We start from the raw sequence: 25,283 nt of genomic DNA, 5'->3' as shown, positions 1-25,283 counted from the left end.
GGTGGGAGATGGTATTGTTGCCGCCGGTGCCCTAGATGCAGCGTTTCCTACTACGAAACTGGTGATTCCCTGACCCTGACTGCTTTGGCCTGGCAAAGAAACCTGCACAGATACTGCAGGTGGTGCGGAAAATGGTGGCCCTACACTGCCGGAAGGGATGTTGCGTTGCTGACTAGCTTCATTGGCCGAGGGTGCTACAACCTTAAGGGACGTTTGGTAGTTAGTCCAGGCTTGCAAATGCATGGTGGTTAAATGTCTATGCATGCAACTTGTATTGAGACTTTTCAGATTCTGTCCTCTGCTTAAAGGGACTCTGTCACCTGAATTTGGCGGGACTGGTTTTGGGTCATATGGGCGGAGTTTTCGGGTGTTTGATTCACCCTTTCCTTACCCGCTGGCTGCAATATTGGATTGAAGTTCATTCTCTGTCCTCCATAGTACACGCCTGGGAAAGACAAGATTGCTTTGCGCAGGCGTGTACTATGGAGGACAGAGAATGAACTTCAATCCAATATTGCAGCCAGCATGCAGCCAGCGGGTAAGGAAAGGGTGAATCAAACACCCGAAAACTCCACCCATATGACCCAAAACCAGTCCCGCCAAATTCAGGTGACAGGTTCCCTTTAAGGTAGTTGAACATTTTTGACAGATGACTTTGCGCTGATCAATTGGATGTTGTTTAAAAAAATGCCAGACTGCACTCTTTCTAGCATCGGATACCTTTTCAGGCATTGCAGACTGAGCTTTAACCGGATGGCCACGCTGTCCTCCAACAGGTTTTGGCTTTGCCACGCGTTTTGGGCAAGATACGGGCCCGGCAGATGGAACCTGTTGCGATGTTGATGCCTGCTGCGGCCCCTCCTCCTCCGCTTCAGAACTGCTGCCGCCTGCACCCTGTTCCCCCAATGGCTGCCAATCGGGGTCAAGAACTGGGTCATCTATTACCTCTTCTTGTAGCTCGTGTGCAACTTCGTCTGTGTCACCGTGTCGGTCGGTGGTATAGCGTTCGTGATGGGGCAACATAGTCTCATCAGGGTCTGATTCTTGATCATTACCCTGCGAGGGCAATGTTGTGGTCTGAGTCAAAGGACCAGCATAGTAGTCTGGCTGTGGCTGTGCATCAGTGCACTCCATGTCAGATTCAACTTGTAATGGGCATGGACTGTTAACTGCTTCACTTTCTAAGCCAGGGACGGTATGTGTGAAGAGCTCCATGGAGTAACCCGTTGTGTCGCCTGCTGCATTCTTCTCTGTTGTTGTTTTTGCTGAAGAGGACAAGGAAGCGACTTGTCCCTGACCGTGAACATCCACTAACGACGCGCTGCTTTGACATTTACCAGTTTCACGAGAGGAGGCAAAAGAGCTAGAGGCTGAGTCAGCAAAATAAGCCAAAACTTGCTCTTGCTGCTCCGGCTTTAAAAGCGGTTTTCCTACTCCCAGAAAAGGGAGCATTCGAGGCCTTGTGTAGCCAGACGACGAACCTGGCTCCACAGCTCCAGACTTAGGTGCAATATTTTTTTTCCCACGACCAGCTGATGCTCCACCACTACCACTACCCTCATTACCAGCTGACAATGAACGCCCCCGGCCACGACCTCTTCCACCAGACTTAGACATTGTTTTAAAAACGTAACCAAACTAACGGTATTTGTTGCTGTCACACAACTTACACGGTGAGCTATAACTTCAGTATGATTTAGCTACCCCTTTACAGGTGGGTGAGACCACAACGAAAATCAGGCACAATGTTACACACTCTGTTGTTGGTGGCAACAAATGAGAGAGATGCCACACACGCAGGACTGTCACTGAAGCACAAATGTAAATATTAATCTCCCACTGATTTGATTTTTTTTTTTTTTTCAGGGAGACTTTAGGAAAAAAAAAATAGAATAAAATGATTTTTTCAGGAAGAATTTAGAAACCAAATAAAATAAAATGATTTTTTCAGGGAGAATTTAGAAAACAAATAAAACAAAAATAGGCTTTCTATGGCCCACGGAGTGAGAGATGACGCACACAGGAGTCAGGAGTGGCACACAAGCCCAGAGGCCAATATTTATCTCCCACTGATTGATTTATTGATTTTTTCAGGTAGAATTTAGAACCCAAATCAACCAAAAACATAAATAGGCTTTCTATGGCCCACTATTTGTGAGAGAGATGGCACGCTCAGGACTGGCACACAAGCCCAGAGGCCAATATTAATCTCCCACTTTTTTTTTTTTTTGTTCCAGGGAAAATTTATAAACCCAATAAAAAAATAATAAATAGGCTTTCTATGGCCCACTATCAGAGAGAGAGATGGCACGCTTAGGACTGGCACACAAGCCCAAAGGCCAATATTAATCTCCCACTGATTGATTTATTGATTTTTTCAGGTAGAATTTAGAACCCAAATAAAGCAAAAAAATAAATAGGCTTTCTATGGCCCACTGAGTGAGAGATGGCACACACAGGGATGGCACTCTAGCAGAAATGTCAATCTTAATCTCCCACAAAAAAAAAAAAAAAAACAGGGAGTGTCCAACAATTACTATCTCCCTGCAGTAATCTCAGCCAGGTATGGCAGGCAGCAATAAGGAGTGGACTGATGCACAAATTAAATAAAAAGTGTGGACAAACAAAAAAGATAGCTGTGCAGAAAGGAAGGAACAAGAGGATTTGTGCTTTGAAAAAAGCAGTTGGTTTGCACAGCGGCGTACACACAGCAATGCAGCTATCAGGGAGCCTTCTAGGGCAGCCCAATGAGCTACAGCGCTGAGGGGGAAAAAAAAAAAAAAAAAAAAATGTAGCTTCCACTGTCCCTGCACACCGAAGGTGGTGTTGGGCAGTGGAAATCGCTACAGCACAAGCGGTTTGGTGGTTAATGGACCCTGCCTAACGCCATCTCCGCTTCTGACGAAGCGGCAGCAACCTCTCCCTAAGCTCAGATCAGCAGCAGTAACATGGCGGTCGGCGGGAACGCCCCTTTATAGCCCCTGTGACGCCGCAGACATCAAGCCAATCACTGCAATGCCCTTCTCTAAGATGGTGGGGACCAGGACCTATGTCATCACGCTGCCCACACTCTGCGTTTACCTTAATTGGCTGAGAAATGGCGCTTTTCGCGTCATTGAAACGCGACTTTGGCGCGAAAGTCGCGTACCGCATGGCCGACCCCGCACAGGGGTCGGATCGGGTTTCATGAAACCCGACTTTGCCAAAAGTCGGCGACTTTTGAAAATGAACGACCCGTTTCGCTCAACCCTAGTCTTCACCATGCCCACTGGCAGATCTATCCCGTACGGACATAAAAAAAAAGCAAGTCACAATTCTGTAAGTGAAACTCTGCTGCTGAAAAATTCTGGCAAAAAAAAAAAAAAGGAACACGACTTGGTGAATTTGAATACAGTACTTTGTCTATATAAAACATAAGTCTAATAAATTAATCTACAACCTTTAAAAATCCCAACCCTGCAATGCCTTTTTCTCAGAAGGATTGCAGTCATAGTTCCCATAACATCATCTCTAGAATACATCAGAATTAAACATCTATTTCGGTATTAGGCGTGCCAGAAATGGAAAGCCATGTCATGCTTTTCATTAGAAGTTAGTTTGTTTAAAGGATGTTCTTTAGAGTTTGTTCACAGCTATATTTGCAAAGTTACCAGACATTTAATAACCACAGGGATCAGGAATGCGAGGGGTAAGCAATTCGAAGCCTACAAAGCACATTCTGTTCCCCTTTTCTCTGTACTTAGCAAAATATGTGGAGTATTGTGTTGCCTAGGTAATTACTGTCCCTCTATTGCTATTCCTGTGACTCTCTCCAGAAATAGTTCCCATGTTGCTACAGACGTGAGTATTTGATAGTAAAGTTTGAAAGTAGCTGCAATTCGCAGGGCAAAACTCATTTGAAGTTAAATGGCCTGACTTAAGAAAATGCTCATTTGCAGCTAATATTACCATTAGAGACTGGTACAGGAAAGATATACATCTTTGTACTGTGTTAAGGTACCGTCACACTAGATGATATCGCTAGCGATCCGTGAAGTTGCAGCGTCCTCGCTAGCGATATCGTCCAGTGTGACAGGCAGCAGCGATCAGGCCCCTGCTGTGCTGTCGCTGGTCGGGGAAGAAAGTCCAGAACTTTATTTAGTCGCTGGACTCCCCGCAGACATCGCTGAATCGGCGTGTGTGACACCGATTCAGCGAGGTCTTCACTGGTAACCAGGGTAAACATCGGGTAACTAAGCGCAGGGCCGCGCTTAGTAACCCGATGTTTACCCTGGTTACCATCCTAAAAGTAAAAAAAAAAACAAACAGTACATACTTACCTACCGCTGTCTGTCCCCGGCGCTGTGCTCTGCACTCCTCCTGTATTGGCTGTGAGCGTCGGTCAGCCGGAGAGCAGAGCGGTGACGTCACCGCTCTGCTTTCCGGCCGCTGTGCTCACACAGACAGTACAGGAGGAGTGCAGAGCACAGCGCTGAAGGACAGACAGCGGTAGGTAAGTATGTACTGTTTGGTTTTTTTTACTTTTAGGATGGCAACCAGGGTAAACATCGGGTTACTAAGCGCGGCCCTGCGCTTAGTTACCCGATGTTTATACCCTGGTTACCGGCATCGTTGGTCGCTGGAGAGCGGTCTGTGTGACAGCTCTCCAGCGACCAAACAGCGACGCTGCAGCGATCCGGATCGTTGTCGGTATTGCTGCAGCGTCGCTAAGTGTGACGGTACCTTTAGTCAGTAGACCTTCAGTAGTCTCGAAAGCTTGTAATTTGTTACCATGTTTTCAGTTAGCCATTAAAAGGTATCAACTAATGAGGACTCAATTCTACATATTTTTCATAAGAGATTGGGAAAACCCAAGCAAATAGAATGCAGGACATGAAGAGGAGTCTAATTCAGCCATGTCGCATGTCCGCAACAAGAACAGTGCAGATCCGCCTCGGACTACCTGAATGGCTAATTGCAGTAAATTTCTAAGGGTATGTGTCCACGTTCAGGCTTGCTTCAGGATTTGGTCAAGATTTTATGCAGGTAAAATCCTGACCAAATCTGCACCTGAGGTCACTGGCAGGTCACCTGCGGTGTTCTTGCGTGTTTTGCTCATTGTAACAACATGCTGCGTTCTGAAAAAACGCGCTGCATGTGCATTTTTGCAGCAAAAACGCATGCGTTTTTTCCTGCATAGTGGAGACGGGATTTCATTAAATCCCCTCCACTATGCTGTAACATCTGGACGCTGCGTTTTTAACGCTGCGGAAAAACGCAGTGTTTCTTGAACGTGGAAACATACCCTAACAGTTAAGCTATGACTTTATGAAGGAAGTTTGCTCACTGATGCATATGCTCTAGGTCATGGGTGGGGAGCTTTCTTCCGACACTTGCCATTTGGATATTTATACCATCATTTGGAGGCTGCAGAAAATTATCCACTGTAGATATTTATCCTGCTATATAAACATTTAATTCACACTAAAAGAGAAGCAGTTCCATTAGGTGTGAATTAATTAAATGTAATGTTAGATGGTATCGACGTTGCTACTCGCAACTGATTTTCCAGATTTGCATTGGTCAAGAAAGCAGGCAACTCTCTGCAATGAATTTTGAAAAGACGAGAAGGCATAAAGCTCACAGGAGGGTGGGGGTGAGGACACCACACAGGAGGGGCTAGGGCTGTCACTGCGGTCTTCGCTGGTGGGACGTAGGGCAGAGTGCACCGACTCCACCCACAAAGTAGGTCATTACTCTAACACTGGCCAGCATGGGGACGTAATCCCTTATTGCATGCACCGCAGCGTTTCATTAGTGAACGCACTTGCGAAGCAAGGAGTAATTAAAGGGCCCAAGCACTCCGGTCCCTGTGAATCTGTCTGTTGCGCCAGAGGAAAGGACTTTGTGGGTTGTAAATGGCAGACGGGCTGGAGGTTCTTCGCTCCTGCTCTAGGATGTAAGATGGTCAACTAAGGTCTCATGCAAACTTCAAAGTCATGTATATGTTTTGTATTTTCCATGCATAGAACTCCTACCATTATGATCTATGGAGCTGCTCCCATATCCTGTTTTGTTGTGGACGACAAATGAGATCCAGGACATTGGTGAGTAATGCTCCCGTTTTTACATACGAGAAAAGTGTCTGGAAGAGATCTAATAGTATTTTGGCGAGTTTTGTGATAATTGTACATATGCAATTTATTAATCAGGATACAATCCAGCTAGATTTCAAATGCTAATAGTTAATTAATGCCGAATTCATTTTTTCCTGCGAAACAAAGCTGCAGATGCTGCTTCTGGTATGCTTGAAAGAAGCTGTAAGGTGAAGTTTAATGTAACGCACATTTTAATCACAAAGTTTAGATAACCATTTGATAAAGTAATAGCACTTAGTGTTTCTCAACTCCAGTCCTCAAGACCCACCAACAGGTCATGTTGTCAGGATTTCCTTAGTATTGCATAGGCCATGGAATTAATGCTTGAGCAGGTGATGAAGTTATCACCTGTGCAATACTAAGGATATCCTGAAAACTTGACCTGTTGGTGGGTCTTGAGGACTGGAGTTGAGAAACACGGACTTAGGCTACTTTCACACTAGCGTCGTACGACGCACGTCGCAATGCGTCGTTTGCAGAAAAAACGCATCCTGCAAAGTTGTCCCGCATTGCCACAAGTCGCAACCGGTTGCGTCGTGTTGTGGCGGACCGTCGGCACAAAAAAACATTGCTTGTAACGTTTTTTGGTGCGATGTGTCCGCCATTTCTGCCCCCTCCTCCCTGCAACTCACAATGGGGCAGCGGATGCGTTGTAATAATGCATCCGCTGCCCCCGTTGTGCTGCGTTGTCACAGGATGCGTCGGTCCGACGCACTGCGATGGGCCGACGCTAGTGTGAAAGTAGCCTTAGACAGACCACAAGGTGTGCGGTAAGAGAAGATACTAAAACACCATCTGTCTTTCCACACTCCACAAAATTAACAGAGCTGGAGGCATTACACTAATCCACAGAGTTGGGAATATTAGGTTTCCCTTTTGTTTTTTTAAATCACCTCTGTAGGGACTCCGGCAAGTCAACAACCACAAATTTCAGTTCTTTGAATGGGGGAACATTCATTCTATTTCTGGAGACTTGCATCATGGACAGCATCTTTTTTCAGAATTCTGTGGAATCTCCATAACTTATTGTGATTGGCAGCAATTGGGACAGGGTACTGTAAAGTACCTGCAGCATTATTTAATGAGGGCAGCATAGTTTATTAAATTTCATGTTGCCCTCAACTTTATTATACTTGTCAAGGCAACAGCAATAAGATTTAATTGTAAATTAAGTTACAGACAAAATCTCAGACAACTTTCATATAACAGAAAGTTGCTGGAAATATTTTTTTCTTTGTTAAACTGTCTGCGTGCTTTGCCAAATGAGATCCTCATATCAATATTTACCAAGCACCCATGGATGTGACTTGATATATTCCTGTACCCGCACAGAAAGAATATCTTATATCTTCTTAGTGAAGGAACACCAAAGAGAATACACATCTGCTCATGGATCACATAAAAATAAACCTGACAAAATTACGGTATATAGTTTGGCATCCAGCTAGTAGTGCCAATAAGGCTACATGCCCATGATCAGTCCAAAAAGCTGCGCTCTACATTACGCACGTATCTTTAGAACTATGCGGATTTAACGCATCTAAAGACAGTTTTCAGGGAAAGTATACAGAGACAAGTGTATCCACTACATAAATTAACAATCTGTGGCACTTGCAGGTCAGTTTACGCAATGTAAGGGTATGTGCACACGATGCGAAATCCATTGCAGATTTTTCCGCGCTGATTCTGCAGATTTTGTGCGGTTTTTATGCGGATTTCGCCTGCGCTTTTACACCTGCGGATTCCAATTATGGAACAGGTGTAAAACACTGCGGAATCTGCACAAGAATTGACATGCTGCAGAAAATACAACGCAGTGTTTCCGCGCTGTATTTTCCGCAGCATGTACACTGCAGATTTGGTTTTCCATAGGTTTGCATGGTACTGTACAACGCATGGAAAATTGCTGCGGATCCGCAGCATCCAATCCGCTGCGGATCCGCAGCCAAATCCACAACGTGCGCACATACCCTTAAGAAGTACAGTGGGCATTGGTTTTCTATAAATCCAATCCACGGTTTTCTATAAACGCAGCGTGAAAACACCAAGTCCAAAAATGCTACTATTGGTGATCGTGGCCACACAGCCTAAAATTTGTATGGCAACGTGAGAATTCTAATCGGTCTGAAACAAGATCCATATTATGGGTACAAATAAGAAGCCCCCCAGCTGGATGAATAGGAGTAGCAATCAATGCTGCCACAAGGATTTGAGTGCACCCTTAAGAATAAGTAGCACATTCTGTTGCTGGGCCTTGTTGAGCTGTCTTATTTCAGTACAGATAACATGTCAAGAAGCAATCACAAAGAGCTTGTTCTGGGCCTTACAGTATACAAAAGTCATGTATATGATGTAAGGACATAGACATGTTGAAACACGAATCCCTCACAGTGGCAGCTTGTAAATGCCGACCCTTCACCTTTTTATATAGTGGATCATAATATGACATCTCTAGTACACAACAAGTTACATTCATACTATAAAACACATTACAGGATACTACATGTTAAAAAAAAATAATAAATAATGGATCATTTGAGTGCTCATGAAGACAAGTGAATACTGATGTACTTTGCAGTCAGTACTTCGGTGCTGTATAAAATCAGCAAAATCTGTTGATTGATCTGTCAAATAAACTAGTGTTAACTTTCTGGCTTGGGGCCACTAACATTTCATTATGCATCTGGAGTTTAGCAGTTCAAATATGTCCACGTCAAAATCAGCCTTTTTAGCATTGAGTAATAAATGGTCTACTACACACCAAGATAAATCCATGGGTTGAGGGTGCATAAAGCAAGCGTATGGACATCGGCTTCATCAACACAATGCACATACTCCAACTGGACGCATTTTGAGAACATATAAACTCTTACCGATGAAAAGCTGGTTTATCAAATCCATGAAACACAAACTGTGCTCTTATCGGACTACAAGGCCTGACCATCGGGTCCGCTGGCCCAAACTAACTGCCTAGTAGTCGTATTAGATCTCAGATTCTTGGACAGGCTGTGAATCTTCCAAATTGAACTCAACAGCCTCATCATGTATGACGGGGAAACGGTGGCTGGTCTGTATTCAGACCGCAGAACAGAGAGGTGTGGAACCTGCCTACTACTGAAGTGCTTGGAAAGCTGAGCCTTGCTATTCTGCGGTCCTGGGTTCAAGTCCTACCAAGGACAACATCTGTAAGGAGTTTGTATGTTCTCCCCGTGTTAGTGTGAGTTTCCTCCCACACTCCAAAGATAGGCAGTTTAGAGTGTGAGCTCCAATGGGGACAGTGATGAAAATGTCTGTAAAGCGCTTTGAAAATTAATAGCGCTATATAAGCAAATAAAATTGTTTAATGGTACAAACATTGGCAACAGGTCCATTTAAACCCAATATTGACCATATCATGACAATTACTTCACAAACCATTTAAACAAATGGGAGACAATAATGCAGTCATTGCTTCGTATATATGCTCACATAGGCCAGGGTTACAATGTGACTTTAGTAGTATGACAAGGGTATCACAATGTAACATTGTGACATCGCATTCAATGATGGTCAGTTACTATGTTGCAGCATGTATCAGATGATGTGACAGTCTAAAATCAGAACCAGTTTTTAGTCAGAAACAACTTTACCATAAATCACTGACTGCAATTTGCTTGTGACCAGTCTGTGAGTTACTTGCTTCAAAGCAGCAATACTAAAAAAGTTACAGACAATCTGCAGAAGTTTCTCGGTCATGAAACCTGTCAGACTTCACGTCACTCAGTTGCCATGTAGTCCATCCTGACTTTGGCCATAAATAAAACCAGTCAACTCAGAAAGCCATTTACCTGCAGATAATCTGCAAGTGACTAGTGTTACAATGTTTTCTGGCTGAAAGTGCAGGTAGTGGGAGAAAATTAACTTACTTCCTCCTGGGAGCGTACATGGAGAAGCTACAGCCAGCGCCCACCATACTGTAAGCAGCAGCTGGAAGCATGCCCCGGAACGCGGATAATTCTGCAGCACAGCTGTGCAATGTTCCAGGGCATGATTACAGCCGAGCAGTGACTGCTGCCCATCCGGACGCGCCTCCATGACTAAAGCCGGAGGCTGCTGGGAGGAAAAAAGTTCATTTTCTACCAGTAATTGGCAGGGTCAGTGGTAAGAAGGCTGGCCATTATTGAAAAGCCACTGGCAGATTAACCCCATAACTGCAGGTAAATAGAAACTTCTGGAGGTGACAGGTGCTGAATGATTTCATAAGAAAGTGTGCCATAAATGAAGCCATTACACACAATGAAGGATTTGTAGCCTCTAAAAAAAAGTTGTGCAATATTCACATGTTAAGATTTGTTACCACACAAACAAATCTAATATAACTAGCACCTACTATCCTGTACGGCTGCGTTCACATATCAGTTTTTTGCCGTCAGTCACAATCCAGCGAATTTTGAAAAAAAAAAAAAACGGATCCGACAAAATTTGCCGCCGTATCCATTTTTTTCTCACATAGACTTGTATTAGCGATGAATTGCAACAGATGGCCTCACGTTTCATCTGTTTTTTGCCGGATCCATTGAAAATTGTTTTTCCGGTGGCCGGAGAAAACAAACATAGCAACGGTTTGTGTGTCTGTCGAAAAAAAACAGACGACGACGGATCCGTTGCCGTCCATCTTTGCTAGAATTGAAGCCTATGGCGACGGATCCGTCAAATGACAGAATCCGGCGACAGAGTCAGTTTTTTTTTTTTTTTTAAACTAAGCATGCTCCAATTTTTTTTAGGATCCAATTAGCTGGATCAGCTAGTCCGATCCGTCGAAAAAAACGGATCCGTCGCATCAGTTTTTCACAATCTGCGATGGATGCATTTTTTTTTTTCCTTCGACATTTGACAGATTGTGACTGATGGCAAAAAACTGATGTGTGAAAGCAGCCCTAATGCCTCATTGAGATGTCCAGCTTTCATGTACGTGTTACACGCACCCATTGTAATCTATGGGGCTGTTCACATGTTCATTTTTCATCAAACTCGTTCGTTCAAATCAATGGGAGCTAAGGTAAGGTTTAGTAATGAGAGAATGTGCTGTGATAAGGTGTTATCCGAGCATGCCCGGGTGCTGAGTGTCCTCAGTGTGTTCGAAAAATGCTAAAGGCCCCACACCTACATGTCTTGTTATTGTTCAGGCAATCTCTGCGTGTATTGCGGCTGTTGAACAGCGGTGGATGCCAAAGACACTCAGTTGGCACCCGAGCATGCTCGGATAATACATTATCCCAGCACGTTCACTCATCACTAGTAAGGTTCAGACAGACAAAGGTTTGAACACAGAAAAAGAAGATTTTCATCTGTATACTATCTGGGTGGGTTTTTTTTTTCTTTTCACATAGACTTGAATGGGCAAGCCTCATCTGAAATTCAGGGTAAGCTTGCACATGCTGCGGTTTGTTTTCATCTACCCTGATGCTCAATCACCATGAACTCACATCTGAGCAGCCCTGATGAAGAATATTGGTCCATATATGATTTTAACCCTGACAGCAGACATCTGTATAACACGCTTGTCTGAGCCCACAGAGTAAGGGCTCGATCCCACAGCGGCTTTTTTTTTGGTATAAGTACGGTCTGTAAAAAACAAAATCAAATTGAACTTGGACCAGTGTTATTCAATGAAGATGTGTGGTTGTCTTTTGACTGATGGAATGTGCGTCGGGGAAGGAATCAGTTGAGGATAGATATAGATATATATATATATATTTTAGATAGATAGATATTTTTTTTATCATCTGAGGTTTCTAGTTGGAACTGACAACTTTTGGTACACTTGTGTGAGCCAGGTCTGAGGTTACACACTGTAAAGTTATTTTCATGCAACCTGAAAAAAAAAAAAAAAAAAGAAAAATGGTGGCAAGAAAACTGCACACCCAAAGTATTACAAGTTACCCCAACTTCTTCCAACCCCTAAAGAACACAAAGCAAGTTTCCATCCTCAGCAGGCGGACACCAGGGATCATGCCGTCTACTCAGTGGCAGCATTCCTGCGGGTCGTGTCAGCAGCCTGGAGCAGCCGCGCAGTCAGGGGTTAACCTCTGTCACTCTACAGGCAGCGGCGCAGCACCAGCCCGCCATACGGAGCCTATACACGCAGGGCACAGGTCAGAAGCGCGCAGCTGCCTCACCTTGTACTTCATGCTTGCAGCCTTCCTGGTCTCCGGAGTTAAGAAGTCCACATTGGTGAAGCGCAGCAATGTCCGCTGGATCCTGTGAGAGGACACGAGTGCTGACGCCGGCCGCTCGCCGCTATCTGAGAGCTCTGTTGGGTCGCACTCGCAGAGTGTACGTGTCATTAGCATACGCGCCTCTGATTGGTGTGGGCGGGGCTTGCAGACGGCGGGCTCTGCTCCTCGCCTGTGTGCTCACAGTTCCCGCACGTCGCGGTGATGTGAGGAGATTTCTATATCAGGGCATAGCTCCATATAACAGGCCTGCGCTCAGCACACACGGCAGCTCGCATTCTTATGTGCTGACAAAATGGCTTCCTGTGACCTGATGGAGAGCCCCAAGTAACAGAAAAATACTTTGCTGAGGCTGAGTGGGGGACAAAGGAATGTCTGTGCAATCACCCCGCAGCCATACTTGCTTCTTTTTACCTCAGGCTCTTGTTTTTCTTACTTGAAACTTCAAAGTCCAGCAGCTGACAAGCTGTTCCAATGTGTCAGCAGTGTCCTAACATGAGGGACAAGAATGTGATGTGCTGAGGGCTTAATAAAACTGTGTCCGTGAGCAAATCAAAGAAAAAAGTGGAGTAGCCATAAGCCACCAATAACATTAAAAACATTTATGGAAACAATTCACTTAAAATAGTCATTAATTACAAATAAGGAGAAGTAAAGATGGAGAGCAGCGAATAGATCCAGCATATCAAACAGCACTCTGCGCAAAACACCTATACGGCCAGTGTCAAAGCACCTTCTATATAATTGTCTAAGGGACACTTCCGTCTTTCTGTCCTTCTGTCTGTCCTTCTTTCTGTTACGAATATTCATTGGTCGCGGCCTCTGTCATGGAATCCAAGTCGCTGATTGGTCTCGCCAGCTGCCTGTCATGGCTGCCGCAACCAATCAGCAACAGCCACAGTCCGATTAGTCCCTCCCTACTCCCCTGCAGTCAGTGCCCGCTCCATATTCCCCGCAGTCACCGCTCACACAGGGTTAATGCCAGCGGTAACAGACCGCGTTATGCCGCGGGTAACTCACTCCGTTACCGCCGCTATTAACCCTGTGTGACCAAGTTTTTACTATTGATGCTGCCTATGCTGCCTATACTCACCTTTCACCGCCTTTCCCGCTCCTCAAGACGCTCCGATAACCACTCCATGCAAGCGGCAGGTTCCGGTGGCAAGGATGGTATGCGACAAGGACCTTCAATGATATCACGGTCATGTGACCGCGATGTCATCACGGGTCCTGCGCTACCAACCCTGGGATCGGAAGCTTCTGAGTGCACCGCACACAGGCAACATGACTACAAGGGGCCCTCGGAAGGTGAGTATATTTTTATTTTTTAACCTGTGACATACGTAGCTGGGCAATATGTGTACACAACAAGATATAGGTCGGCACCACCGTCAGGGATCACCTATAGCATGCTACAAAAGAGCTAAGACCAACAACAAAAGAAAAAGAGTAGCATGCATGATAAAGGGATCACCACAAGATATATAAAAAAATATAACAAATTTTTATTGAACCACACTTGAGTACACCACAAACAGATTTTAAAAACACTTAAAATAGCAGCATGAAGCAAATATGAAGAACATGGCCCATAATAGGGTCAAGCCGCAGTGTCACCCCACACACACTACCAGGGAAAATTCCAAGTATAAGAGATATAGGGATATAGTGGAACCCAGCATATAGGGTCTCTGTAGCTATAAGTAGCCAACCAGATAATCCATCCTATACTACCTGACATGAATAGACCAGGCCTCCTAGGTAGCGTTCCTGCATAATCAACCAGGGCTGATAAAAGATGACAAATAGACAGGGGTGGCACCGGGCAAAGATACGTAGCTGGGCAATATACTACATAGCTGGGCAATATACTACATGGCTGGGCAATATACTACGTGGCTGGGCAATATACTACGTGGCTGGGCAATATACTACGTGGGCTGTGCAATATACTACGTGGGCTGTGCAATATACTACGTGGGCTGTGCAATATACTACGTGGCTGTGCAATATACTACGTGGGCTGTGCAATATACTACGTGACTGTGCAATATACTACGTGGCTGTGCAATATACTACGTGACTGTGCAATATACTACGTGGCTGGGCAATATACTACGTGGGCTGTGCAATATACTACGTGGCTGTGCAATATACTACGTGGTTGGGCAATATACTACGTGGCTGGGCAATATACTACGTGGCTGGGCAATATACTACGTGGGCTGTGCAATATACTACGTGGGCTGTGCAATATACTACGTGACTGTGCAATATACTACGTGGCTGTGCAATATACTACGTGGCTGTGCAATATACTACGTGGCTGTGCAATATACTACGTGGTTGGGCAATATACTACGTGGCTGGGCAATATACTACGTGGGCTGTGCAATATACTACGTGACTGTGCAATATACTACGTGGCTGTGCAATATACTACGTGGCTGTGCAATATACTACGTGACTGTGCAATATACTACGTGACTGGGCAATATACTACGTGGCTGTGCAATATACTACGTGGCTGTGCAATATACTACGTGGTTGGGAAATATACTACGTGGCTGGGCAATATACTATGTGGTTGGGCAATATACTACGTGGATATGCATATTCTAGAATACCCGATGCGTTAGAATTGGGCCACCATCTAGTGTATAATAAAGGCAAACTTGATTTCATTGGTGGTTTATGGCTACTCCATTTTATCTTTCTTTTGCTCATTATGTCCAGAGTACTCCATCACCAGATTCTGCAGTATTTATCATGGGGGGATGATAAACTCTAGTCTTCTACCTTAACCCCTTAGTGACCGGGCCAAATTTTTAAAATCTTGGCATTGTCGCTCTATATGGTAATAACTCTGGAACGCTTCAACAAATCCCAGTGATTTTGAGATTGTTTTTTTCTGTGGAACATTATGATAATGGTGAATTTAGGTCAATATGGTTTGTTGTTTTTTTATAAAAAATATCAGAAATTTGACAAAAATGTAAAAAAATTAAGAATTTTCATACTTTGAATGATTATCCCTTTGGCTATGTGCACACGTTGCAGATTTTTCTGCGCAGAAACGCTGCAGATCCGCATGTGATTTACAGTACAATGTAAATCAATGCAAAAAAAATGCTGTGCTTATGGTGCGGAAAATTCCGCACGGAAAACGCTGCGGATTAAAAGAAGGAGCATGTCATTTATTTGTGCGGATCTGCAGCGTTTTTGTACCGATTCCATTATAGAAATCCGCAGGGGTAAAAATGTATGAAATCCACACAAAATCCACAGTAAATCCGCATAAAAAACGCATCAAATCTGCACCTGCGTTTTCTGCCAAAAATGCAGAATCCGCACAAAAAATTCCAGAGGCAAATCCGCAACGTGTGCACGTAGCCTAAAGGATATGTGCACATAATAATAACACTTTCAAGTGCAATGCAAGAAACTCGCATTAATACCCGGTACTGCTGGCAGCACTCGGGATCAGAGCGTGCAGCTGCATAGAAATACATGCAGCTGCACACTCCGGCCCCGGAGTTTCTGGCATTGCACTTGAAAGTGTGACCCCTAATGCAGATAGTAACACCATAGAAAAACATTAAGGCCAGCGTCACACTAGAGAGAAATACGGACGAGTGAGAGGCGCAAAAACAACGCATTGCACTCGGACCAATGTTTCTCTATGGGGCAGCTTCCATCAGCCGTATATTTCTCGGCCGTATTTTACGGGCTGAGAAAATTACAGCATGCTGTGATTGTCACCGTATTCCTCCAAAAATACGCCAATGCAAGTCTATGAGGGCGAGAAAAATACGGATTACACACGGACCACACGTCTGACTTGCGAGAAATACGCAAGACTTTTCCAGGTGACAGGAAATGGGCCAAGCCATTTTCAGGAAGCTTACACATGCTAATAGCTCAAAAACTGCTCCAGACATCCCAGAAGAGTGCCTCCATGGAGTCCTGCAGCATGTCTACATACATAAATGTAGAGATGCTTATAGTTCTGGTCCATGAAAGGCCAGATATTTGGGACCAGAGGGATGCACATTATTCAGACTGGGCCAGAAAAGAGGGGGCATGGAGGAGGATCTGTGGGCTACTGTTTGAAGATTTTGTGGATCGTCCACGTGAGGGACAGCAACAAATTATTAAGTTCTCTCATGTTTTATAAATCATATTAACTGCACTAAATAACACATTTTCACAGTATCCCCTTAAATCCTATTATGCGTATTTTTTGCTCATTATGTGTAATCTAGATTGTGTTTATAAATGACACCTTACTAGGCCACATGACTAAGTAAAATGTCTATAAACTTGTTGATCCAAGCGCAATGTCCTAATATATTATTATTGTGTGACATTGCAGTGGAAGATGTTATGAGACTCCCGCGCAGCTTCCGCGACCAATACAGGCGGGAACATAGGCAGCGGGCCAGGAGTGGGGATGCAGCACCGACCAAGCGAAAGTATATCTATTTCGACCGGCTGGCATTTCTGGCTCTCATTATGGATCTGAGACCACAAGTACATACATCGATAAACTCGATTGGAGGTGTCATACAGAAAAGGTTTACAAGAACGGAATGAGCAGACTGTACTTTCTTCGGAAGCTCAGGTCATTCAATGTGCGCAGTAAAATGCTGGAAATGTTCTACCAGTCCGTTGTGGCTAGCGCCATTTTTTTTGCTATCATATGCTGGGGCAGTAGTGTGCAAGTAGCTGACGCTAATAAGCTCAACAAACTTATCAAGAAGCGCGGCTGTTGGCCTCCATCTGGACTCTTTTGAGGAGGTATTGGAGGATAGAATTCAGAAGAAGTGTAGGGCTATAATGATCAATAATACACACCCACTATATGAGCTGTTCTTGAAGCAGAAGAGCACATTCAGCAGCCCCTTAATCCTACTAAGGTGTAAGGAGAAATTCAGGAAATCGTTTGTACCTACTGATATGAGGATGTATAATAATTTCCTAAGAGTGGTAGACAATAATGACTGATTGCTGGTGTACTAATGTCAATTAACAGTGACTTATATACCTGAACCACCCACATTTATTTGTTATGTAATGTTGGTATACCTGTGCAAGATTTGTGTCCAAATATTTTATGTACTGCTGTTTGTATCGTTGCTATAATACTGTAATTTCCCTCCGGGATCAATAAAGTGTATCGTATCACACCACATTACACATATGCTATTTAGGGTCATATCTCCAACCTTTTTTGTTTTAAATTAAATTTCATAACATAACTCAGTCCAACCTCACTGAGAGGGAGACAGGGTCTCATTCTGAAGCCATTATAGATCCGGTCGGGGACGGTGAAGAGGTGGTTGGCCCATCTTCTGAGCCTTTCAGCTGCATCCCCCAAGCTCCACCTGCACCAGGACCTGCAACAGTACCTGTACCAGGACCTGTACCAGCAGCTGCACCAGCACCCGGCAGCCTTGAGAAACCAGGCAACCCCAGCAGCCCTACTGTTTGTCTTGAGGGCTCCCCGCAGCCTGCTGTCATATTCCGCCGTGGGCGACGAAGGCGAGAGATCCCTGCCTCTGATAATACAAGGAGGCATATTGACACAGGGGTGCTCAATTACCTGTCCATGGCTGCCCAGGTTGAGGGTGAGGAGGCTATGTGTGCGAGGGTCAATTCAGATCCTCAGTGATGCATGCACACACCCCAACACCCCATATGAGCTATTTGAGTTCTTGGAGAGGTGGCAGCTATCACCCCGTAACCTGCTCCGAGTTAACCCCAACCCAGAAGTGCATGGTCAATATGGATCTGAGGCAACTCCTCCATGGGTGCTTACACCTTAACCCTTCCCCCCCAAACCAACCTTGGCCACAACAGGCCCAAATGGCAGCCTATAACCCACCAGCCCATTATGGCCACTTGTACACACCCAGTGTTGGAGGCTGGTCCCAACCTGGCTTTGGACGACATGGCCATATTTGGGGTATGAGGCACGTGGCTTCCAGAATCCCCAGGAGTATAATGTAAATGATCCCAATGGACACTTCACCGCTCAGCAATCTGATCATGGCCACATAATACATCATGGCCTAGATTATGCACCCCCACAGGGTGAAGGTGGCCAAGTTGGACACCAAAGCCAGCAACAAAGAGAGGCTGGACTACCGCCATTACCTCCACCAACGTACCAAGAATTGTAATTTATTTTGGTATCTGATTTTGCTTTAGCAAATTTATGTTTGATTATTTTGTTTTACAAATTTTGACAAAAAGGTATGTCCAAATTTTTCTGAGCACAAAAGTCATATGACGGAAATATGGTTTTCCTTATCAAAAGTTATATTTTGGCTTTATAAAAATGTTCAAAATGCCAAGTTTTGCCTCTTATTGTATTAATTACTACAAGATAAAAAAAAAACCATCTATAAAGTAACTGAACACACACAACTTAAAGGAAAAAATGACATTTATATGCACTAACATTTTAAACTTACAACATAGATACAGCATGCTCTTGCCAGGGAGTAGCACCCTGAGGTGTCACAAAATAATTAGTGAAAATATCACGTACTTCCAGTCCGGAGAGCGGACGACTATGAGGGATCACATGTGGTCTAGGCCTACCTACATTGCCCAGCACACGTTCAGCACCATCAAATGAGGAGCAATCATGAAGTCGGGAGAAGTTATGTAGGACCACACATGCTTTGATGACCTCCTTTACGTTGGCTACACTCAGCTGAATAGCTGACTGGAGAACCCGCCATATAGCACAAAAAATGCCAAAGGCGCCCTCCACCAGTCGCCGTGCGCATGATAGGCGCAAGTTAAAGATCTTACGCCGGTGGTCCAGGTTTCAACGGGGATATGGCCTTATTACATGTCTGGTTAATTGAATGGCCTCATCTGCAACAAGGACATAAGGCACAGAATCTTGATTGGAGCCTGGAAGCTGACGTGGTGGTGGTAGGTCCAACTGGTTATTGCGCAGCCGCCGACCCTTAATGGAAGAACTGAATACTATAGAGTCTCCAGTTCTTCCATAGACCCCAATGTCTACAATTATAAACCTGTAGTGACTGTCAACCAGAGCCAACAACACTACAGAAAAACATTGTTTATAATTAGAGAATTGGGACCCTGAGTTCGGCGGCTTACACACACGGGTGTGCTTCCCATCAAGGGCTCCAGTACAATTAGGAAATTGGCAGTGCTCCTCAAATCCCCAAGCAATACGCAACCCGTCTTCCATCTTGAGCTCAGGCATGACCACTTGATGAAATCGTGACCAGATTAATGAACAGGTAGACCGGACTATGCCTGAGATTGCAGACTTCCCAATCAAAAATTCATGATGGAGTGCTACATAGGATAAACCAGTTGTAAGGAAGCTAAAAGAAAACAAATGTTGAAAAAAAAACATTAAAACTAGTTCAAGGTTTTAAACAATTCGTATAGAGCACAAGTACTGTGTGGAACTAACAGACTTTCACAACCTTAAAAAAAATTTACACTGGCTATGTGAATTTAACATAAATAACATATTCTTATTACTAAGAGTAGAGATTTGAGATATATTAAGAATAAAAGAACCGAAACTGGTAACCAGAACTAGATAAGACATTTAGAGACACATCATCAACATAGATTATGAGGAGGAAAACATACCGTAACGTAAGGAGAAAGCGCTCCTCAGCAGATATACATTTGCGCATCCTGGTGTCCTGAAAGGTGATCCCAGAGCGCACTGTCTCCAAGAAAAGATCAAAGGTGGCAATGCTCATGCGACAATATTGATAAAACTTGTCGGGATGTGTCAGCAGAGATGTATAGAGACGGTGGAAATTGGCTTTAGTGAGGCGTTGCCTCAAAAGCGGATGGACCCACATTCGTCTCCTCCTCCTCAGATCCACTATCACTGGGTATGGCTGGCCAAAGTGGCGGGACAAAACCCAGTTGTATAGAACACTCTCAATTGAGGTGAACCTAAGTCTGTCTGACATGTTACCAACAAACCACCAATACACCAGCACAAGCACAGCAACAAAATGGCCATTTTGCAAGGTTGCGAGAAAAAAAACACTATACGGATGCCATACGGATGACATATGGAGAATTACATGCGCAAAATACGCAGCCACAACTTGCCAACGGATGACATACGGATCACTGTTCAGGGAACATTTCTGCGTATTACGACCGTAAAAAACGGACCATATTTTTATACGTTGCGTGTGACGCGGGCCTTATCAATAACATTTCTCTCATGTCTGCTTTAAATGAGCACGATTTGTAAAATGTTATTTTATTTTGTTAGCCTTTTAGAAGGTTTAAAAATGTAGCAGCAATTTTTCATTTTTTCAAGGAAATTTACAAAATTCATTTTTTTAGGGACCTATCCAGGTTTGAAGTGACTTTGGGGGTCTAATGTATTGGAAAACCCCAAAAAGTGATATAATTTTAAAAACAGCCCCCCTCGATATATTGAAAACTGCTGTCAGGTAGTTTACCCTTCATAAGATTTTCAGGAATTACTGTATATACTCGAGTATAAGCCGAGAATATCAGCCCATTTTTTTAGGCTGAAATTGCCCCTCTCGGCTTATACTCTAGTCATACCCAGGGGTTGGCAGGGGAGGGGGAGCAGCAGCTGTGTAATAATACTCACCTGCTCCTGGCGCAGAGTCCCTGGTTCTCCAGCGCCGGCAGCTTCTTCCTATAGTGAGCGGTCACATGGTACCTCTCATTACAGTAATGAATATGGACCCCACTCCACTCCCATAGGGGTGGAGCCGCATATTCATTACTGTAATGAGCGGTAACATATTGTCCCGTTAAAAATATAATTTTAATCAGATAATCTTTAACCCCTTCCTGACATCTGACGTACTATCCCATCGAGGTGGGGTGGGCCCGTATGACCACCGACGGGATAGTACATCATACACGATCGGCCGCGCTCACGGGTGTCAGCTGCCTTTCGCAGCTGACATCCAGCACTATGTGCCAGGAGCAGTCACGGACCGCTCCCGGCACATTAACCCCTGGCACACCGCGATCAAACATGATCGCGATGTGCCGGCGGTACAGAGAAGCATCGCGCAGGGAGGGGGCTCCCTGCGGGCTTCCCTGAGACCCCCACAGCAACGCTATGTGATCGCGTTGCTGCGAGGGTCTCCGTACCTCCCTCCCTGCTCCAGGCCTGGATCCAAGATGGCCGCGGCATCCGGGTCCTGCAGGGAGGGAGGTGGCTTCACAGAGCCTGCTCAGAGCAGGCACTGTGAAGCCTGCAGTGCTGTAAGTCAGATCGGTGATCTGACAGAGTGCTGTGCAAACTGTCAGATCACCGATCTGTGATGTCCCCACCTGGGACAAAGTAAAAAAGTTTAAAAAAAATTTCCAAATGTGTAAAAAAAAAAAAAAAAAAATCCTAAATAATGAAAAAAATATATATATATCATTCCCGTAAATACATTTCTTTATCTAAATTAAAAAAAACAATAAAAGTACACATTTAGTATCGCAGCGTCCGTAACGACCCGACCTATAAAACTGGCCCACTAGTTAACCCCTTCAGTAAACACCGTAAGAAAAAAAAAAAAAAAAACAGGCAAAAAACAACGCTTTATTATCATACTGCCGAACAAAAAGTGGAATAACACGCGATCAAAAAGACGGATATAAATAAACATGGTACCGCTGAAAACGTCATCTTGTCCCGCAAAAAAACGATCCGCCATACAGCATCATCAGCAAAAAAATAAAAAAGTTATAGTCCTGAAAATAAAACGATGCAAAAATTATTATTTTTTCTATAAAATAGTTTTTATCGTATAAAAGCGCCAAAACATAAAAAAAATATAAATGAGGTATCGCTGTAATCGTACTGACCCGAAGAATAAAACTGCTTTATCCATTTTACCAAACGCGGAACGGTATAAACGCCTCCCCCAAAAGAAATTCATGAATAGCTGGTTTTTGGTCATTCTGCCTCACAAAAATCGGAATAAAAAGCGATCAAAAAATGTCACGTGCCCGACAATGTTACCAATAAAAACCTCCACTCGTCCCGCAAAAAACAAGACCTCAAATGACTCTGTGGACCAAAATATGGAAAAATTATAGCTCTCAAAATGTGGTAACGCAAAAAATATTTTTTGCAATAAAAAGCATCTTTCAGTGTGTGACGGCTGCCAATCATAAAAATCCGCTAAAAACCCGCTATAAAAGTAAATCGAACCCCCCTTCATCACGCCATTATTTAAGGAAAAATTAAAAAAATGTATTTATTTCCATTTTCCCATTAGGGTTAGGGTTAGGGCTAGGGCTAGGGTTAGGGTTAGGGCTAGGGTTAAGGCTACAATTAGGGTTGGGGCTAAAGTTACGGGTAGGGTTTAGATTACATTTACGGTTGGGAATAGGGTTGGGATTAGGGTTAGGGGTGTGTCAGGGTTAGAGGTGTGGTTAGGGTTACTGTTGGGATTAGGGTTAGGGGTGTGATTGGATTAGGGTTTCAGTTATAATTTGGGGGTTTCCACTGTTTAGGCACATCAGGGGCTCTCCAAACGCGACATGGCGTCCGATCTCAATTCCAGCCAATTCTGCGTTGAAAAAGTAAAACAGTGCTCCTTCCCTTCCGAGCTCTCCCGTGTGCCCAAACAGGGGTTCACCCCAACATATGGGGTATCAGCGTACTCAGGACAAATTGGACAACAACGTTTGGGGTCCAATTTCTCCTGTTACCCTTGGGAAAATACAAAACTGGGGGCTAAAAAATAATTTTTGTGGGAAAAAAAAAAGATTTTTTATTTTCACGGCTCTGCGTTATAAACTGTAGTGAAACACTTGGGGGCTCAAAGTTCTCACAACACATCTAGATAAGTTCCTTGGGGGGTCTAGTTTCCAATATGAGGTCACTTGTGGGGGGTTTCTACTGTTTAGGTACATTAGGGGCTCTGCAAACGCAATGTGACGCCTGCAGACCATTCCATCTAAGTCTGCATTCCAAATGGCGCTCCTTCCCTTCTGAGCCCTTCCATGCGCCCAAACGGTGGTTCCCCCCCACATATGGGGTATCAGCGCACTCAGGACAAATTGAACAACAAATTTTGGGGTCCAATTTCTCCTGTTACCCTCGGGAAAATACAAAATTGGGGGCTAAAAAATAATTTTTGAGGGAAAAAATGTTTGTTTTATTTTTACGGCTCTGCATTATAAACTTCTGTGAAGCCCTTGGTGGGTCAAAGCGCTCACCACACATCTAGATAAGTTCCTTAGGGGGTTTACTTTCCAAAATGGTGTCACTTGTGGGGGGTTTCTACTGTTTAGGCACATCAGTGGCTCTCCAAACGCAACATGGCGTCCCATCTCAATTTCTGTCAATTTTGCATTGAAAAGTCAAATGGCGCTCCTTCCCTTCCGAGCTCTCCCATGCGCCCAAACTGTGGTTTACCCCCACATTTGGGGTATCAGCATACTCAGGACAAATTGTACAACAACTTTTGGGGTCCAATTTCTTCTCTTACTCTTGGGAAAATAAAAAATTGGGGGTGAAAAGATAATTTTTGTGAAAAAATATGATTTTTTATTTTTACGGTTCTGCATTATAAACTTCTGTGAAGCACTTGGTGGATCAAAGTGCTCACCATACCTCTAGATAAGTTCCTTAGGGGGTCTACTTTCCAAAATAGTGTCACTTGTGGGGGGTTTCAATGTTTAGGCACATCAGTGGCTCTCCAAACGCAACATGGCGTCCCATCTCAATTCCTGTCAATTTTGCATTGAAAAGTCAAACGGTGCTCCTTCCCTTCCGGGCTCTCCCATGCGCCCAAACAGTGGTTTACCCCCACATATGGGGTATCAGCGTACTCAGGACAAATTGTACAACAACTCATAGCGTTTTTGTATAGCAGTCCTACTGCACACCTCACAGAGATACAACTGTGTGGAGATATCTATATATATATAATTGTCTAAGGGTTTTTCTGTCTGTCTGTCTGTCTGTCCTGGAAATCTTGGCTCTCTGATTGGTCGAGGCCGCCAGGCCTCGACCAATCAGAGACCGGCACAGCATCGACGTAGAAATCCCGTGTCTCTGATTCAGCGACGGGCCTCGACCAATCAGCAACGGGCACAGCGACGATGATGTCATAAAGGACGTAGACATCTCACGTTTCTGATTCAGCGACGGGCACAGTATCGACGTAGATGTCATAATGGTTGCCATGGCGACGATGATGTCATAAAGGTTGCCTCGACCAATCAGCGACGGGCACAGTCTGCCGCGAATTCTGGAATCATCATTGTCCATATACTACGGGGACATGCATATTCTAGAATACCCGATGCATTAGAATCGGGCCACGATCTAGGCCGCCAGGCCTCGACCAATCAGCGACGGGCACAGCGACGATGATGTCATAAAGGACGTAGACATCCCGCGTCTCTGATTCAGCGACGGGCACAGTATCGACGTAGATGTCATAATGGTTGCCATGGCGACAATGATGTCATAAAGGTTGCCTCGACCAATCAGCGACGGGCACAGTCTGCCGCGAATTCTGGAATCATCATTGTCCATATACTACAGGGACATGCATATTCTAGAATACCCTATGCATTAGAATCGGACCACAATCTAGTCTATATATATAATTGCCTAAGGGTTTTTCCGTCTGTCTTTCTGTCTGTCTGTCCTGGAAATCTCGCGTCTCTGATTGGTCGAGGCCGCCAGGCCTCGACCAATCAGCAACGGGCACAGCGACAATGATGTCATAAAGGACGTAGAAATCCCACGTTTCTGATTCAGCGACAGGCACAGTAATGGTTGCCATGGCGACGATGATGTCATAAAGGTTGCCTCGACCAATCAGCGACGGGCACAGTCTGCCGCGAATTCTGGAATCATCATTGTCCATATACTACGGGGACATGCATATTCTAGAAT

General features: G+C 44.4%; 1 protein-coding gene and 1 long non-coding RNA gene across 2 annotated transcripts in view; one reads left to right on the top strand and one right to left on the bottom strand.

The window, feature by feature from the left end:
* The window catches only part of NEDD9 (neural precursor cell expressed, developmentally down-regulated 9), a 50,629-nt gene extending 38,190 nt beyond the window's left edge, over window positions 1–12,439 (bottom strand). Inside the window, exon 1 of the mRNA XM_069730655.1 lies at window positions 12,296–12,439. Coding sequence (XP_069586756.1) covers window positions 12,296–12,307 — 12 coding nt within the window. The 5' untranslated portion in view covers window positions 12,308–12,439. The remainder of the gene's footprint in view (window positions 1–12,295) is intronic.
* LOC138642478 (uncharacterized) overlaps window positions 1–18,561 on the top strand; it is a 29,778-nt gene extending 11,217 nt beyond the window's left edge. The window contains exons 2-3 of the long non-coding RNA XR_011314047.1: window positions 6,009–6,086; window positions 16,728–18,561. This is a non-coding gene — a long non-coding RNA (uncharacterized lncRNA). The remainder of the gene's footprint in view (window positions 1–6,008; window positions 6,087–16,727) is intronic.
* The last annotated feature ends 6,722 nt before the right edge of the window (window positions 18,562–25,283 follow it).

This window comes from Ranitomeya imitator, chromosome 6 (assembly GCF_032444005.1).
Source record: "Ranitomeya imitator isolate aRanImi1 chromosome 6, aRanImi1.pri, whole genome shotgun sequence".
Lineage (NCBI taxonomy): Eukaryota > Metazoa > Chordata > Amphibia > Anura > Dendrobatidae > Ranitomeya > Ranitomeya imitator.
Note: the sequence above shows the minus strand (reverse complement) of the source record. Positions and strands in the feature narration are given on the sequence as shown.